Raw genomic sequence first — 17,640 nt, forward strand, 5'->3', positions numbered from 1 at the left:
CAGAAGACTTTCATTTCTGAAGAATGGTAAAGCTACATACTAATCAGTGCTCGAGACCAGATCCTCAGCTGTCAAGAAACCATATATGAGTTATTCTTCACGTATCCCCTAAATCTGGTGGGAAAATGACTTTTTATTTTAAAAAATAAACCTCACTTTGACAGTGAAGAGTTAGATCGGGGTTTTTTCTTCTTTGAATTTTGGAAGTTGTTACATGTTGCAAAGGTCTTCTCTGTTATCAGCTATTTCTCAGAGAACCACCTTGCCCCATGTAAGCAAAGCATTTGAAAGGCGCTGAAATGCGTAAATACGACAAACGAGAGCAAAATACTAGAGTACTGTTCTCATTAATTATATGGCAATCCTCTGGAAAAGCGGAAAATCACATTAAGAAAAAACAAAAATCTTCCTCCAACCTTTTTTCCCCACCTCAAGGGTGTTGTCCACCTCCAGAGTCACTCAAGAGCCCGGTCAGCACCCACATTGCAGAAGGGCAGCGAGGAGGGTGGCACACGCTATCACTGGACTTGGTACTAAGTCTCTGCTGTGGCTAAAAGGGGGTGACCCCTCTCTCCACCCCTGGCTGAGGGCCCCAGACCCTCTTCCCAGCTGACATTACTCCCCATGAGGCTGCCACGGAGGATGGGTGCAGCAAGGTACTCTGATAGGTGGGAGAAATCCCAAGTCAAAGGCTTTTTTTTTTTTTTTTTTTTAATGTAAGCTCACTGGTATACTGAATTAGGGCCACATCGCATCTCGAACTAAAATAGTTGAACGGTTTGTACCACCTTCATTCTGGAAATTTTTTTAAATAATGTGCTTTATGTAATGCTATCTGCACCAGCCTTGGCTGCTCTCAGTTGCATCATCACGAAGATGTGCAGAGCTGAGTGCGAAAGCCCACTTAAAACACTTAAGTAACGTGAAAACATTTGTGCCATTTGCTGCATTAGCTTTAAAAGTAAAAAATCCAGACACTCTACAGAGCTGCATAGAATTCCTGTACTTGTGCACAAAACTTCTATGCTTCTGCTGCTACAGGAAACCAAATATCAGTTAAATATTAATAAGGCAGTGACTTCATGAAGTGAAGTTTCAAATGCTCACAGTTTGTTGTGCTTAATATTACCTGCTAAATTTGATCAAAAAACGAACGATAATTGAAATGTACTGCCCAACGCTGTGCACGCACAAGCCAGTTATTGTTTTTCATTCAGAAAGCCTTATTTGGAAGTTAAGGAGGAACACATTCATGAGGAGCAGTCTGTGCTGTTAATGGGATAAATATAGATTTGCTGATTTTGAAGTATCTGAGATACAGCAGAACTTGATTTTAAATACCTCCGCTGTAAAATGGATCGGAAAGAGCAGAACGGGAGATGCCATGTACCGGCATCTCCAAAATACTACTTAATACGAATGAGTTATCATCTTGAAACTTTGTAGAGCTCCATGCCACTTACACAAAGCATCACTTTTATGACTCAAAATGCTTCCCAGTTTTAGCAAGCAAGAAGACAGCAGAAGGTCTAGCTGTAATATTGTTACATCAGTGGCACAGGAAAAAGCCAATGAATAACTAGTTGAGAAGATCCTTCCTCTACCTGATGAGGTATTTATCACAAAAGAACCCTGGGGGATTAATTCTCTCCCAGTACCTAGCAATTCCATGTTAAAGCAAGGACAGAGCATCCCGAATGTTAAGCTGTCTTATGGAGCTAACGTCCTCAAAAAGAATACACATTTGTATATATACATATTTGGGCTAGTATCCTCAAAAAAATAATACCAACTGTATATAAAAATATTCTGGTCACACCAGTTAAGAAGGAGAAAGGCTTTGGACCACTAAGTCCCTACGTAAAGTGGCATAGTTAGAAAAAAAAAATCAAGCAAAAAACCCAAGGAGAATCAAATTTCATTAAAATAAAGTACTATTGAATTATAGCTGTATTATGATTGCCTGATTGCAATGAAATGTGAAAGGGAAAAACTTCTGACAACTTCAAAGCACAGGCAATTCAAACGCAGTTTTTACAGAACTAGAAAAAAACAAAAACATAACGAAGTCTTCAAGAACTACCATTCAACTAAGTGGATGCAGACAAAACTAATTACTGAAAAAAAAACCCCAAAACAAAACAAAGTTTTACTCAACTCCAGGCAGGAATTCATACTATGATTTAACAAAGACTCAGTAAGATGAGATTCAGTTGCATATGAGGTGCCTGGGCTGTCTGAGTTGCCATCACTAGCGTGAAACCCAAGCCTATCAAAAAAAAAGCAGTAATAATAGGCTCGATGATAATTAAGGAGGGAAGTCTGGACAGACCAGGCCAGATAGGATTGGAAAACACTTGGACTGAAATCCTTTCTCTCCTTAATGAGAAAACTCAGTTCTTAAAAGTAAGCTGAGGCTTGCTCAGCACAGGGTAAGCACTGGACTTTAGCACTGGCTGGACTATGCTTGGACTAGTGCACAAGAGATGCCTGAGCCCAAGGACTGATTTCAACCCACCCCTCTTCCCAGCTCCACGTTTCAAACCCTGCTTCCCACCCTTCCAAGGGTTGAGTGGCCACCGCCGTGCGCCACGGTACCTTCAATGAGGTCCTCGATGGCTTTCCTCACTCCTCTGTCGAAGGCTCGAGCGTCAGCGGGGCTTTGAAAAGTGAGCCCGAACTTTCTGTTGTCGACTTTCCAGTGGTGGAAGGTGGGATTTGCCTTCGTGTATACCAGGTCCTTCTTCACAAAGCACTCCAGCACCACCTGGGAGGGCACGAGCCCCAAAAGAGGAGCAAAGTCACTTTTCCCACTCCAAGGACGCAATCGGCACTGTCTCAGCCCGGACCTAAAAGCAAGCCAAGTCATGCCTTGCGTAGGGGCATGTCCTTCTCTACCAAACGATGACTAATAAACACCTAAACACTTCTCATAACCATCACACGCTCATCTTTATGCTTTGAGTAGGTGCTTCCTTGCTACCCCAGGAGCCTATTTTGGACCCAGACCCAGCGTGGCCCATCTTACAGCTGGTGGGGGCACAGGCAGAGGAAGAACCTCTTCCCTCTGTAATTTTGCTCAACAAAAATTTTATTCACCAGCAGATTTAGGAGGTGCTGCAACACTCCCCTCACCTTTTTTTCTTCTCTCACTCCCACATCCAGGCATTCAGCTCAAGCTCTGCTGTGCCAAAAACCACCTCTAGGGTGATGCTCTGGGAGAACAGGAACGGCTTGTAAGTCTTACCCCGTCCCCCAAAACCATAAGTGTGGCTCCAAAATAGCATCAAAAAGGCATCCTAAGCAAAGTAGTATTGCAAAAGACAAACTGTACTTGAAACAGCTTTAAAACACCAGTCTTTTTGAAAGCAACATCATTTCCGACTCAAATAATGCATTTTTTTTTCCCCAAACACTGAGTTTTCAGAGCAGCCTCTGCAGGGAGTGTATTTTGAAGCCAGCCCATCTCTTCACAGGAGCGAATTTCAGAAGAATCAAACATATGGAAACGAGGTAACAAACCGTAGTATCTAAACCGGACCCCGGCATAGGGAAAAGGCTTTATTAATTTGGTTTGTGCGGGGAAAGAAGAGCGCTCCTTTTCAGATGAACTGCTACGAGGAGAAAGCGAGTGTGTCGACTCGCAAGAGACAACTTGTCTTCGTATTCTCGCTCTGCTCGTTCAAACCTTGAATGGCACGCAGCATAAATAACTCACGGCCGTTTAAAAGGCTTGCACTGCATTACTCAGTGCAGTGTGACTGGCTTCGTGGGTTCTTTACGCTTCAATTCACTCCTCACTTAGCCCTGCCAGGTCTTAGGAAAAAAAAAACAAAACAAAAAACCAAAACCAACCAAAACCTAGGCCCTTTTTTCAGTCATCAAAGGGGGTCTTTGCACATGGATGTCGAAAATCTACTTGCTCCTTCCAGGTGGCGGCACGACAACCCAGATAGCAAAAGATGGCAATTCTAGATGAGGATGGGTTTGTTTTGTCCAATCTGGTACTGCTTGCACATGCCTGTTTTTTATTTTTCAAAAAAGCCCCCAACCAACCTTGCACAAGAATACAATAGCAATAGATTTGGGATAATTCTCATTATAAGAACAGACAAAAGTTGAATTAGGTTCTATTACCAGTTTGTCTTTCTGCCTTTCACCATGGATTAGAAATCCACTTCTTCCATTGCCCTCCGGGTACGTGACCTTGCAGACGCCAACTCTACTGAGACCGCCTCCTTCTTGCGGCAACCATCCCCCACTGGAGTCATCTCGGGTCATAACCACAGCTTTGACTCGCACAATATAGCTGTCACTGCAATGGTAACAAAGCAAAAACAAAACAAAACCTTTTGTGAGCATCATACGGTCTCGTTGGGGCGTTTTTCTTGAGGGCAGTATTTAGACAGCACTGATCCAGTTCCAACACAGAGTTTCTGCCCAGGATGGTAGTCCACCTCCGTGGCGGATGGTCTTGACCACTCAAGCCACCATAGGAAAGAGACCCATCAAGCAGCAAAGAACAGTCCTGTTGGGTTTCCAAATACCAACATACGATCAAACAGCCCATGGTCCCAGACACTCTTTCCCTCATGTAGTTGGGGACAGGGACCCAGAGAGCAGGGTGAGCTGGGCAGCACCGCAAGGCCACCACCCACAGGGGATGCATTGGGGCACCAGGTCTAAGAAGTATTGGAAGAACATATTGAGCTCAAATAACCCATGAACAAAGTGTTTAAAGGTTTTTGTGATCAAATTAATGAAGCGGGCTTTGGAAGACAACACTCAAATGCCTCTGCAATTGGGACAGCCTTATGAGGAAAAAACCCACAAGTGTGGCTCCAGCTGGTACCTCAGACAAAACAAGATGGGAACCATCTCAGCTCAGGTCATTAGGATCACACTTTGTCCGTATAACAGCACCATCAGCATTTCAAGGGGTTTTCCAAGGTGGCATATCACAACCTCACAAGAAACTATTCTGGAAGCAACTGAGCGAGAGATCTGGGGATAATCCAGGACCCATCGCAAGGGGTCAGAAGATCCCCCACAGCAGGAAGCTCCACTTGCCCAGGCTTCCTCCTCTATCATTTCCACCAAGCAATTGCTCCAGCATCTGCTGGGGACATCACCTGGGAGGGGGTCATTTGGGAGCAGAAAGGCGATTATAGAACATAAGCAAAAGTCAAGCACCTTACATGGGACATGTGACAAACTCCAAGCTAAAATGGGTTGTCCCCATCACAGAGCTGCTCAGGAACTGCGACGACAGCTGTGACACCCTCACGGGGAGGTCACCGTGGCGGGGTTAGATGTCAACCATGCACAGCACTGTCAGCTGCAGAGCTGCCGAGGCACCCACCAGCACCCTCAAAGGTGCTGCAGGGCATTCAGACCTGGGCAAAACTGGGAACATTAACAATGGCTAAGGAAAAGGACGCAGAAAGAAAACTGCCCAGGGATTTTCCATCTCCAGGCCATCAGGTGAGCTCATGAGGAGGGGAAAGCTCAACCCTGAGAGGACTCCAAAAGAAGGCCTTTCAAAACGACAGGTATTATCCTCCTTGAGAAAAGCTCTGTATCTGGACATTTTCCCTCATCCTGTACAATATGACAAAAGAAAGGGCCCTTTCTATCCAAAATTACAAGCAGTAGTAACTTTCTTTGTCCTGCACCAGGTGAAACTGCCTCTTGTTTTCAGACATTATTTTTGCATCACTTTTGTAGTTCAAGAGCATTCAGCTCTGGGGCCCCCAACATAAGGACATGGACCTGTTGGAGCAGGTCCAGAGGAGGGCCACAAAGACAATTCGAGGGCTGGAGCACCTCTCCTATGAAGACAGGCTGAGAGAGTTGCGGTTGTTCAGCCTGGAAAAGGGACCAGGGAGACCTTCTAGCAGACAAGCAAGCTGGAGAGGGACTTTCTACAAGGACGTGTAGTGATAGGACAAGGGTTAATGGCTTTAAACTGAAAGAGGGGACATTTAGATTAGATCTAAGGAAGAAATAAGGGTGGTGAAGCACTGGAAGATGTTGTCCAGAGAAGCTGTGGATGCCCTATCCCTGGAGGTGTTCAAGGCCAGGTTGGATAAAGCTTTGAGAAACCTGATCTAGTGGAAAGTGTCCTTGCCCATGACAGGGAGGTTGGAACTAGATGATCTTTAAGGTCCCTTCCAACTCAAGCTGTTCTATGATTCTATTTGAAGTCTGAGTTCCCCCTTCTCTAATATGACCCTGTTTTATTTAATACTTAAGCAAGCAGCCTTACAGATCCTACTTGAAGGTGGTTTTGAGGACAGACCAAAGGAGGCAGCAAGCATCTTCTGGGCAGAGGCGCCTGGGACCAGTTAATCCTTTCTGCAGCTGGGCAGATCTCACAAAACACACGTTGTGATTTTCCCTTCACTGGCTTTATTTTATGGATATACCAACTTTCACACTGGACCTACACGATGAAGACAGCACACAGATGCTTAAGGTTCATCCCCTGTTGCTCTGAGGACTTTGTACCAGACAATAAAAAGCTTTTCAGCACACTCAGATACACAGCCCGTACTACAGCTGATTCACCAAGGCGTTCGCAGAACTGAGAAATAACATTTTAAAGAATATTTTTGCTTTTGAGTCCTTAAAGCAGCATCCTGGTACAGGAAGCAGGACAAATGCATCTATCAATAGATCCAGTTACCTTTTTATTTTCTAATGAAAACCCATTTCTAAATTTCACCAGTGGCAACTTTAATCTTTTGGCTTCCTGATACTCAGAATTAAGCAAAATACTTAAGCTAATTTCCTACCATGCAAAAATTGAGCTGCTTCCACGCAAGACAATTTCTGTTTTCTTCTCTGTACCTTTCCCATATGGTCTATAAGGATTAGCAATTAACAAATAAAGAAAAAAGAAAGCCAGATGTATGTTTCTGTATAATTCTCCTGTTCCCCAAGGATCTTTTCTGGACTTACTATTTAACTCTTCTCACTCCTGGGGAACTCCCATTAAATTTCAAGCTTTCTTCTGAAGTCCGAACAGCTCAGTATGACCTTCCTCCCCATCCTCCCGCCAAAGTCATCCGCACAAACCGCTGGTTCTCCTTCCACGCTTGAAAATTACCACTGGCGATGCAGCTTCCTGTGGGATTTACCTTTCATTTTTATGGCAGCAGCTGGAGCCTTTGGCTGTCCCAAAAGTAACATCGTCTTAAGTTACTTTGCTGCAAGAGTTGTCCACTTGAAGGAAAATTAAGAAAGCAGCAGCTACTCAATACTTTGTGATTTCTACCAATTATTTGCGTGTTTCCATCACCTCTCGGTAATTTCTCTAGGCTCGTAATTACATTTGAATACTAGTGGATGACTACACTTTAGGTCTAGGTCCCTCGACTACTGTCCCTGCCCATTATAACCACAATCTGGCAGGGCACAGAGCCATACGGTTTTCCATTTTGTATCTGTACCGATATCATGACCTATGACTCTTACAACCTCTGCCACCAAGGCCACCGATCTCACCCGCGTGCCCAACAGCTGCGCTACTAGATGTGACGCCTATTAAGGGAGAAGACGGGCGCTTCGTTAACTCAGAAGTGCTGGTTCTGCTTTTGAGTGGAATTTTTTGGAAGTCAGCAACCTCACCCGGGGATGCCTCGTGCACCTGGGTCACACTCTTGGAGATCGGTGAGAAGATGGATTTGGACCAGAGCTTGGCAGTTGGCTTCCACCTACATTCAAGACGCTACTGTGACACCAGAGGGTCAGGGATTGGGGGGCAAGGGGTTGGGGAAATAGGCTGAATAGCAGTTTTTTTGACCCAAACAGAGCAATCTGGTAACTTGCTTTAATGGAAAGTGGATGGATTGACGGTGGAGAATAATCTGCTGGCTTTTCAAGAATACGTGGTAGAGGAAAAACTTAAAGGAACTCAAGTGCAAAGCAAAAGACATTGAAATTTTACTCTTTTCCTCATTACTCGCTGCATTTGTCTATCATCCCCAACTACCCAGGAGAACATCATATAAACTGCACTTCTCCCAACTTGAAGAGCTACCTCCTTAAACATACCAAGCCAGAAAAACTCTCTTCTATCCCCCTACCACAGCAAGAAGACCTCTGCTCCCCTATTAGAAAAGGACCTTGTCCAGCAGAAGGGTTCACCTTTGGCAAGGTACGCGGAGCTCTGGCTCCGGTAATGCAATCCCTTGGCACGCTTTCCTGCATGATCAAAAGTCACTGGTGATGACCCCATCCCGCTCCCACCAGACTCCAGCCACAGATGCACGTTTCCCAACACGCGACCTACACCAAAGGACTTAGGAGAAAAGGCAAAAAAAAAAAAAAAAAAAAAGAAAAGAAAGAAAGAAAAAAGGTGGTTAAGGCTGCTCAGGGCTTGACATCTTGGTTTAATCACTGGGCTGGGACTCAAGAAGCTGCACATTGAGTTTTCGAGGCTGTGCACTGCTCCCTTCAGTTTTATATGTCAAAATCTTGCCTGCCCTTTCCATCCACAAGCCTAGAATAGGCAATGCTTCTTTCCCTCATGCCAGTGTTGATAAATACTTAGGAGGTACTCAAATATTTCAGGTCCATATAAGGACCTTGCTTCCTTAGTGTAAAAGCTGTTTATTTTCTTTGCTATTTAATTTTACATGACTGCGCCGAGGCTCCGGCTGGTTGCAAGCATTTAAAATCCTCGGGAGCGAAGGAGTGATCTGCAAATCCCATGTGCGTGTCGCTGCTGAAACCGTGGTGCACCGAAGCAGCAAAACAACCACCTTCAAGTCATCCACCTGCACTTTTATCACGGCGACTGTGCAATTTGACTACTCCAGGAGAAACGGTTAATGGGGTATGTGAAAATATTTGGTCTGTTACCATTAATGAGATACTGACTGCCGCCGAGATTAGATAACGCAAGCCTTTCGTACACTTAAAAATGAAACAGCTAGAAAAACCCCGCAGTAGCCTCAGTTCTCCACATTTTATTGGCTTCTTAAAACTTTAAGACCGCTCTAATTGTCGGGTTTATGGCCTACACGCTACGCATTTCATGCAAACTATTCTTAATTACACTCTTAAATGGAATACTTTGCTATCTTAACCCTACAGATTTGTCTTCAGCAGCCTTAAAAGCTTGGGAAGAAAGTATCTGCAGGGATTACCCAGCTGCATGGCAGCCGGCCAGGGTGTTCCAGGGCTGCTGCAGGTTGTTCACCCGCCCCACCCCGAGCAAAAAACCATAATGAACTTGGGGAGTAAAGGTAGCGCAGAAAACCACGTGCTGTTTTTATTGGAAGGAAAAAGAGAACCCTTTAAAAATTATAGCTCGTGGGTGTGCATATATATATGTAAAAACAAAAAAAAAAAAAAAAAGAGCGTGCGTGCATATAATTGCTACTCTGAAGGATACTGAGTTTTCCTAAACAAAAGTGACTGAAGGAATACTTTAATCGCACTGCCACAGGCAGCTGACACCCCCTGCCCAGCGCTCTCCAACACGAGCCACGCCGCTTACAGCAACCGCACCGCAGCGAAACCAACAGGGGACGGAGCCCCGAGCCCTGATGTGGGCTTACGGCTGCAATCCCACATTCAGGACTAAACAGCAAATAATTCCTTCATTAATCAAGGCTTTAATTTTGCCAGTGTCTTCATAGAAGGAGGGTCGCAGCTGAAGTCCACAGCTCCCTTCCACCAGCCGCTCTTCTTTTCCACTGAGCTTCAAACTCAGTGACTGCAAATACCATGTCTGAGAGGTCTTGCAGCTAAAAATCCCAAGGGGAAAAGGAGAGGAGAAAAAAAAAAAAAAAAAAGGGTCCAACCCACCACATTTACTACTTACCTTTGAGTCACATTTAGCATCTAAACCACTTCCCAGACACATTCCATAATTCAATATTTTTCCTCTAGCCAAGCTAGTTGACCAAAATATAACCTTATAAACTTTCATGCTAATGCCGCCGTACGGCACTTCGCTATTTTCCTCCCTTCTCGACTTTCCAGCTTACAAGGCCAGGAGAGATTCAGGTCTCAGACAGAAGGGTAATTGCACTTTAATGGCTTTCAAAAACATGGACTGCTGTCTTTAATGCATCGACATTCCCAGATTCCAGATTTTAGGGAAGAGTCAGAATGATGGCAGGAGGCTGCTAATGCAATGGCAGAGGAGCTCAGGCTGTTCAGCTGAATTGAACCACAAGCACTGATCGCTTCAACACAATTTAAACTATTTGGATCCAGGCAAATTTAACTTCCCAATTACAGGGGCATAATCTGTTGTTGGCTGAGCTGGATGTATTTCATGGTGCTCTTACTTTGTCCTCTGTCCCTGCCCCAGCAAATCCGACAGCTGGAGTTAAAGCCATCCCGTTCCGTCCAGGTGACTGCTGGAAATCATATTGCAAGGATCTTCTCTGGAGTTCATCCCGCAGCCGGAAAGCAGTGGCATTTTGATGGAAGTAACGAAAACCTGCTATTTTTGGTGTCTCGCTTTCTTGATCTAATGTTCGGTTCATGGATCTTCTAGCTAGGGCGAAATATCTGCAGATTATAATAAGGATTTTCTTTTTCAAAACCTTAACTTACGACTTTGTTAAAAAGAAAACTTGAGTGCACAGAGCCACAGCAAAATAAAGTTGGTATTTCGATACCATTTAGATTTCCAGCAGATTTGAAGCTTTTTCATTAAGTATCAGTAAGAAAAAAGAACAAACATGCCATCTGCACCACTCTGGTCAGACCCAACGTTAAAACAGCCTTGTATAAAATCATTTAAAATCTCCCAAAAGTTTTCCTTGCCCTCACCTCTGCATCACGCCAGATGCATCATCGCATCTGTAACTTGTCTCTAGTATAAGCAAATTTGCAACCTGTATTTTTCCGCCTTTCAACTCCAATACTGACAGAATAGAAAGGTATTCTGGGAAATTTTGGATTCCACCTGGTCAGAGAAAATACAAGACAGTTCCATCTCCACGTGCCTTGCCCCAGCAATGCTGGCTGAGTCCTGCAGCACGTCTGTCCTGGGGCACTTCACTTTAAATCAATATTATCCTTAGAAGCTCAGTTTCAGGACATTTCTATCTCTCTCAACAAAAAACTTTGTTAGCATTTAGCACTTCATGTGGGAAAAAAAACAAAAAAAGGAAAAAAAGTTTATATTAACTCCAAGAGCACTATTAGCTGCAGCAGCACAGAAGACGAAAATCCTGCCCCGAAGGAAGCACTCATGTAAGATTTGGAAATCACCATCAGGAAGTTTTAAGACACGCACGGTCCTACCTGTGCATCCCATAAAGCACCCCAGAGGAGTAATTTTACATGAAGGTTATTCACTGCTGGGGTTTTTCCTGCCAGCTGAGTGCTGCCCAAAATCTTGTGTGAAGCTCAAAATCCCAATCCATGAGGGCAATCACCACTATGGACTAGGAGGGGCCTGGAAACTGATGGGATGCTTGAAGGCTCAAGTGCCTTCAACCCTCAAAAGTTTGTCATCTTCTACGACACATGGCCTCACACAAGAAGCACAGCTCTGGGAGGCTGGGACAAACCCAAAGAAGTACCTTTTGATTTTTATCTTTAATTCCTTGATGCCTTTCTGGGTCTAGAGCAGCCCCAAAGGCAGAAAAAAGAGGGGCCAGGTCCTCCATGGCCAGTGTCCAGCAGGTCTGGGGTGCTGCCAGCACTGCAGTCCATCCGAAAATCCTCCCTAAGCAAGATTGATAGCAATCTTGTTTGTTTGTTTGTTTTATCACAAGGAAAAGGACTTCTCAAAAAAAACCCAAGACACCTGCAACAATCCAGCTGCCCGCCTCCACATCTCCCTTAAACTCCGAGGCAATGGCGAACAAAGGATCCTTTCACCAAAACGTTTGTTAAACGTTTAAGGCTGATTTTACTGGGTTTACCAGAAACAGCTCTATCCTAACTTGCTCCAATGGGATTTCATAATCCTCTAATTATTTCAAATCTTTCCAGGATATAGATGGAAAATTGATTTTTTTTAAATATAGATGTGAGTGTAAAAAATATGTAATATATAAAACTATTTTTACATATATACCTTTATTCTTTTTTATAGATATATGTTTGGGTTTTTTTTTCAATGACACACAAAAGCATAAGCTTCTGCCATGAGAATAACAGCACATTTTTACCATGCAGTATCCCAGCTAATTTGGAGGATTTGGAGGCACTTCACTCTGAAGGCGATGAAGCACAGGAACGGGTTTCCCAGAGAAGCTGTGGACACCCCATCCGTGGAGGTGTTCAAGGCGAGGCTGGATGAGGCATTGAGCAACTCGATCTACGGGAAGGTGTCCCTGCCCATAGCAGTGGGGTTGGAACTAGATGATCTTTAAGGTCCCCTCCAACCCAAACCACTCAACGATTCTATAACTAGGGGACGAGCAATCTTTTGCTGTTGACAGGGCCCTCAATCCTTATGGATGGGGTGTCAAGAAGCAGCGGGGTTTGGGGCAGGCAGGGTAACCCAAGTGCTACGTACACAGCTGTAGGGTTGGGTGTTTTACAGCCCTGCATGGGCGAAAGCCTTGTTTTTTTTGGCCAGCATAACCCCTCCTCCTGCACCAGGCTCGCCTCGCAATCCCCACAAAGAGCTGTACACAAGGGCAAAACCCCAAATGAACTGGCAAGTGACTTTTTGAGGAAAACGACAAGCTTGTAAGCATGCTGATGGGCAAGCAAAGATCCACTGACACAACTCAAGCACATGGATTTTAAGGGCTCTCCCCAGAAATCAGCTTACTATGCAAACAATATTGAATTAAAGCGAAAGTCTAATCGCATGGGGGCAGATTAATTTACTCCTCGCAGACGTATAGAAGCATCTATGTAACGTTGCTGAAACTGTGTAAAAGCTATCGAAACCCACAGCAAAAGCTGTTACAAAAATACCCCCAAAATTATTTTTTTTCTCTCTAAAAGACAGCCACACCACCAATGGGACGCATGCTAATGACAAAACTTTTAATGAGCAACCATTTAATGGAATCTCTTCAAAAATCAGTGAACCTCCTTTTCACTGGAGAATTGAATCACCTCAGGACCAGACTTCTCACAGCTTTGCATGGTGGCTGCATTGTCAGTGATTGCAAATTATGGGTTTGGGTTTCATTTAAAAAAGAAAAAAAAAGACTTTAAAATTGTTTAATGGATCAATTCTGCCCTAAGTCATTATAGCTGCACATGATGGTATGTCTTGAAAAGTTGTAAGGAGCGGCAAAACAAAAAAAAAAAATTGAGTTTTTAATACGATAATGCATTTGAATATTTTACCCTGCAGCTCATGAAGCCGGTATGCAGTATAGGCAAGAGCTGCACACTCAAGTCCTCCTGTTTTCATGCAAGAGTACAAAATACGAACAGATTTCAAGGAAAGCTAATTAGTACTATCATTCACCATAATGAGAAAGGAAGTTGTTATTGCATGACAGATGGTATTTGTTTTATATCACATGCAAGATAAGCAAAAAGCGCATAAAAGCTTAACCAGCCTAACAGGTAGTTGCATGAGATCTGCATCCTGAATTGATTTTTTTATTTCCCCCTCCCACCTGAACAAAAGCCACAACTGAGTTCATAAATTTTTTTGTAATATATACTGACCATAAAAACACTGTTACTATTATCCTGTTAGCCAATGAATGTCAATATTCAGCAAAAGTAAGAAATAAAACTAACAAGCACAGCAACTGTATTCCAGCTTCAGAAGTTTTATTGCTCTCCTTGTTTTGTAAAATGAAACTAGAGATTTGATACCGCTCGCCAAAATTTACAGAGGAACGTAACGGAGTGTCGTGGTTTTAGGCTGATCCAGCAACTAAAACTCACACAGTCTCTCCTTCTCCAGTAAAGTGGAGAGGAGAAAAAGATAATAAAGGGACTGAGGGATGAGACAAGAACAGAGGGAGCACCCACCAACCATGGTCCTGGGCAAAACAGACTTGGCTTTCTCAAAGCAAAACGATTTATTGACGGTTACTTAAAAGGACAAAGGGAAACAAAGCCGGTTACGTGAGAGGATAAAAAGAAACAAAGCCAGATCTTAAAACCGACACCTTCCTCCCCCACCACCCCCCGCCCAGCCGCACAGGGAGCAGGGACTGGGGGAGTGCAGGTCAGTTCATTCTGTGCTGTTACTGCTGCTCCTCTCTTAAAGGAGGAGTCCTTACACTCTTTTCCCCTGCTCCAGTGGATCCCCTACCCACGAGGAAAAATCCACAAACTTCTCCAGCGTGAGTCCAGCCCACAGGATGCAATCCTTTCCCATTGGATTTGCCCCAGTGTGGGCTTTACCACAGTCTCGGATACTTAGGGAGTTGTAGCCACTCGCTCCGGCGTCGGTCGTCACGCAGACTCCAGATGCCTCTCTGCCTTGTCGTGCATCCCAACACGACCATCCTTAGGCTCAGGCATCTCCTCTCCACAGGCTGCGAGTGGGTCTCTACTCCACCGAGGCCGTCCTGGTTGCAGGGGGGTTGCCTGCTGTCTCACCACCAGCTGCAGGGGAAACTCAGCTCCGGCACACCTCCTCCTGCTCCATCCTCACTGACCTGCTGTCGGTGCGGCTGTTTCTCTCAGATCTCAGTCCTCTCCAGGTGAACTCAGCCCAGTGGGCACCCCAGGAGTGGGATGCCCCCGAGTTCCCCAGCCAGCTCCGCCGCCACCATCCTCAGTGGGCGGCGCCGGCCCGACGCAGGCAGCCGCCCGGCCGGGAGCCAGGGAGCGGGGGCAGTGCCCTGCTCCCTTCTCTCCTCACTCCTGGGTAAAGCACCTTTTCCGGTTCCTTTGTCCCGACTTAAATAGGGCAATTCGCAGAGGCGCTGACTGGCTCAAGCCTGAGGGGGACGGGAGTCTGATCTGGTGGCCAGAACCAGGTCTGACCCGGTTCCAAAACCAGGGATGTCACAGGGAGCAAAGCCCCTCTCCTGCCACCAGAACCCCCACCCCCTCCACATCAAACCATGACACGGAGAAATCTAGTCAATTCACAAGACGATGGGATTTCCACATGATGCCCTTCCCCAACCAATGAGCTTTTGCTGTCATGCCGTAGACCGCTGCGATGCCCATGATGCCACCAAACACATTGGCCAGACAAGGTATCCCATTACTCCCGGATAACATCACGTTTTGCAGAGTAAGTGCTACCTGTCCTAGCGCAGCCGTATTACAGCACGAGAGAAAATAATGCAAGGCATGCTTATCTTCAGCTACGGAATCGATGTAACTCCAGAACATAAAAATAATTATGTATGCACACACACATAGACACGCTACTTCTGAAAAATTCAAAGTTTACAAAGAAAGGAAAAAAAAAACCTAAACAAAAATTGCTCACCCTATGCAATTTGCATTTCCCCTCGCTTTCCTCCATTTTGATGAGTGAAGAATACAACTATATTTATCTCCCTGTAAACATCCTCCCTGACGCGTATAATACTACAAAGACTAGACAATATTTTGCAAATATATATTAAAAAAAAGATTTCTGTGACTCAATTCCAGCTGAATCTATTTCTGAAGAGGAAGAAAGGAATAAGCAGGGTAAGTGTGGTCTAAATATAAAGGGTTTTTATCTTTTGCCAAGTAAATGCATTTAAAAATAAATAAATAAATAAATAAAGGAAGACATTCTTAACTACATCTAAACCAGCATGCCCACTGAGTTTGCCTTCCACCTCTCTTTAACCACCCCACCCACCCCCAACCCCAATAAGCATCTGTGGAGAGGGACATCAAGGGAAGCAGCTTCCCAAGTAGCATCTATTTTCCTCTTCATATTTAAAAGAATGTGCACGTTAGACCATTACTTGTGAAAAAAAATAGGTATGTAATCACAAAAGCAAGCCTGGCTTTCACAGAAGACACATGTATTCACTGATAAATTATATGCTGATTTAGAAAGGATTCAGAAGGGCTGTGGGGGTAGATGGGGGGAGGCAGAGGAAAAAAACAAGAGGAAAAAATATAAAACGATACACAGCGAGGGCACGGCGCACATACCTGCTGGGGGATGCCATTTCCTCTACATTTTACACCCCGATAGCTCCGTTTTACCATCATCGCCCCTACCAGCCTCCTGATAAAATTGGCGTTGGCTGCCCCGCGTCCCAGCTGGCTGCTGCCGAGCCGAGCGGCTTCCCCCCGTTCGTGATTCAGTCTCCTTGAGGGATGTGCTGCATTGTACCGGGTGAGTCATCCCAGAGGTATTCTGCGTATTACAGCCCTGGCCGGACCATTACTCATTCCCAACATCCTCCCGGCTCCCAAGCGCACACGAACCGACCAAAGATCCTTGCTTCCCCACCCCGGTTATAGGCTGGGGAAAAAAAAAAAAAAAAAATCAAAAAACTACAATACAACTGCCATAAACTAATAACGGGGGCATTCAGCAGCGGCTGATGGAGCAAACGCACTACTGAGAGGTTGCACCGGAGCGGCGGGCGCGTCACCCGCTCACCCAGGACTGCAAACAGGTCCAAAGTTGAAAGCGGGCGTCATCTCCTCCCATAACCCCGGCTGCACTTTATTCCCCAAAAGCTGCTAACGCAGCACTAGGACCAAGGGTCTGAATAACTCAACGGGCCTGGGTGGGGGGGGCGGGGGGGAAGCTACTCAGCCTCTTGATGTGCCCATCTCCATCGCAGCTTTTAACAGGATTTTAAACATCCCCAGTTTGCAACAAGTCAGTATTTAAAATATCAGCTATAGGTCCTTGTATACCACACCTTTGCAGGCACTCCATGCAACCCAGCAGGTGCCAAAGTGCTGACACAGTAACACCCCAACGCACGAGCTTTGTTTTGGGCAGTAGGTCTCAACACTCCCTTGCTGCTCAAAAACTTCCATAACTCCTTGCTCAGCCAGTGTGTTCCCCCCTCCGAAGTTATACTGTTATCTCTAAATGCCCTCTCATTTTTTTAAAGCAGAAATGTTGCTCAAGGAGGGCCTTGGTACCAATGACAAGAATAAAAATTGTGACACCAAGGCTCTGAAAGCAGCTTCTAAAAATACCTGCCCGGTTTCTGAACTAATCTACGCTGATGATTAGACAGGAGAAAGGAAAAAAAAAAAAAGAAAGAAAAGTAATTTATGTGTTTCCAGGCTTAGCTGCTTCTGCCTTCCTTAAATCCAAACTGTTCTAACCTCGATTTGGGGCAAAAATCCCTTTTTCCCAAGATGAAGAACAGCAGCTGAGGTGATGCTGCCTATAAGCATCCTTTAGGAAAGCTTCATCCCTGTTTTACAGATGTAACAACCTAAAAATCACACATGCTCTTGAAAACTTCAAGCTTGGACCACGGAAATGCCAAGCTCGAGACCATGAAGGGCTTGAACCCAGTTTCACGCTGCACGGAGAATGCTGAGGACAATCCAGGTTGCCAGGAGAGAAGCATCTGTTCGCTGCTTCTCTCCCGCATCCAGCGAGGACGTGTGCAGGTGTAGCTGCAGGCACCTGTCCACAGCTTGGCTGGATTTTGTCACAACGATGGAATCAAGCTACAGTCCAAGGCAACAGGCAGCATTTTAAGTTATGGGACTAAACAACAGCTGCATTTATGCTACTTTGATACACAACATAAAGAAACCCCTAATTTAATGGGCGATGGGTACTATGTTTTG

At 45.0% G+C, this 17,640-nt stretch overlaps 1 protein-coding gene across 1 annotated transcript in view; it reads right to left on the minus strand.

Annotated features, from left to right (window-relative positions):
- The window catches only part of SPRED2 (sprouty related EVH1 domain containing 2), a 33,491-nt gene extending 22,686 nt beyond the window's left edge, over positions 1-10,805 (minus strand). The window contains exons 1-5 of the mRNA XM_009986893.2: positions 10,798-10,805; positions 10,308-10,533; positions 6,853-6,866; positions 4,138-4,315; positions 2,599-2,767 (exon numbers count right to left, since the gene is read on the minus strand). Coding sequence (XP_009985195.2) covers positions 2,599-2,767; positions 4,138-4,315; positions 6,853-6,866; positions 10,308-10,533; positions 10,798-10,805 — 595 coding nt within the window. The remainder of the gene's footprint in view (positions 1-2,598; positions 2,768-4,137; positions 4,316-6,852; positions 6,867-10,307; positions 10,534-10,797) is intronic.
- Positions 10,806-17,640: the final 6,835 nt, after the last annotated feature.

This window comes from Tauraco erythrolophus, chromosome 2 (assembly GCF_009769465.1).
Source record: "Tauraco erythrolophus isolate bTauEry1 chromosome 2, bTauEry1.pri, whole genome shotgun sequence".
In the NCBI taxonomy this organism is placed as follows: Eukaryota; Metazoa; Chordata; class Aves; order Musophagiformes; family Musophagidae; genus Tauraco; species Tauraco erythrolophus.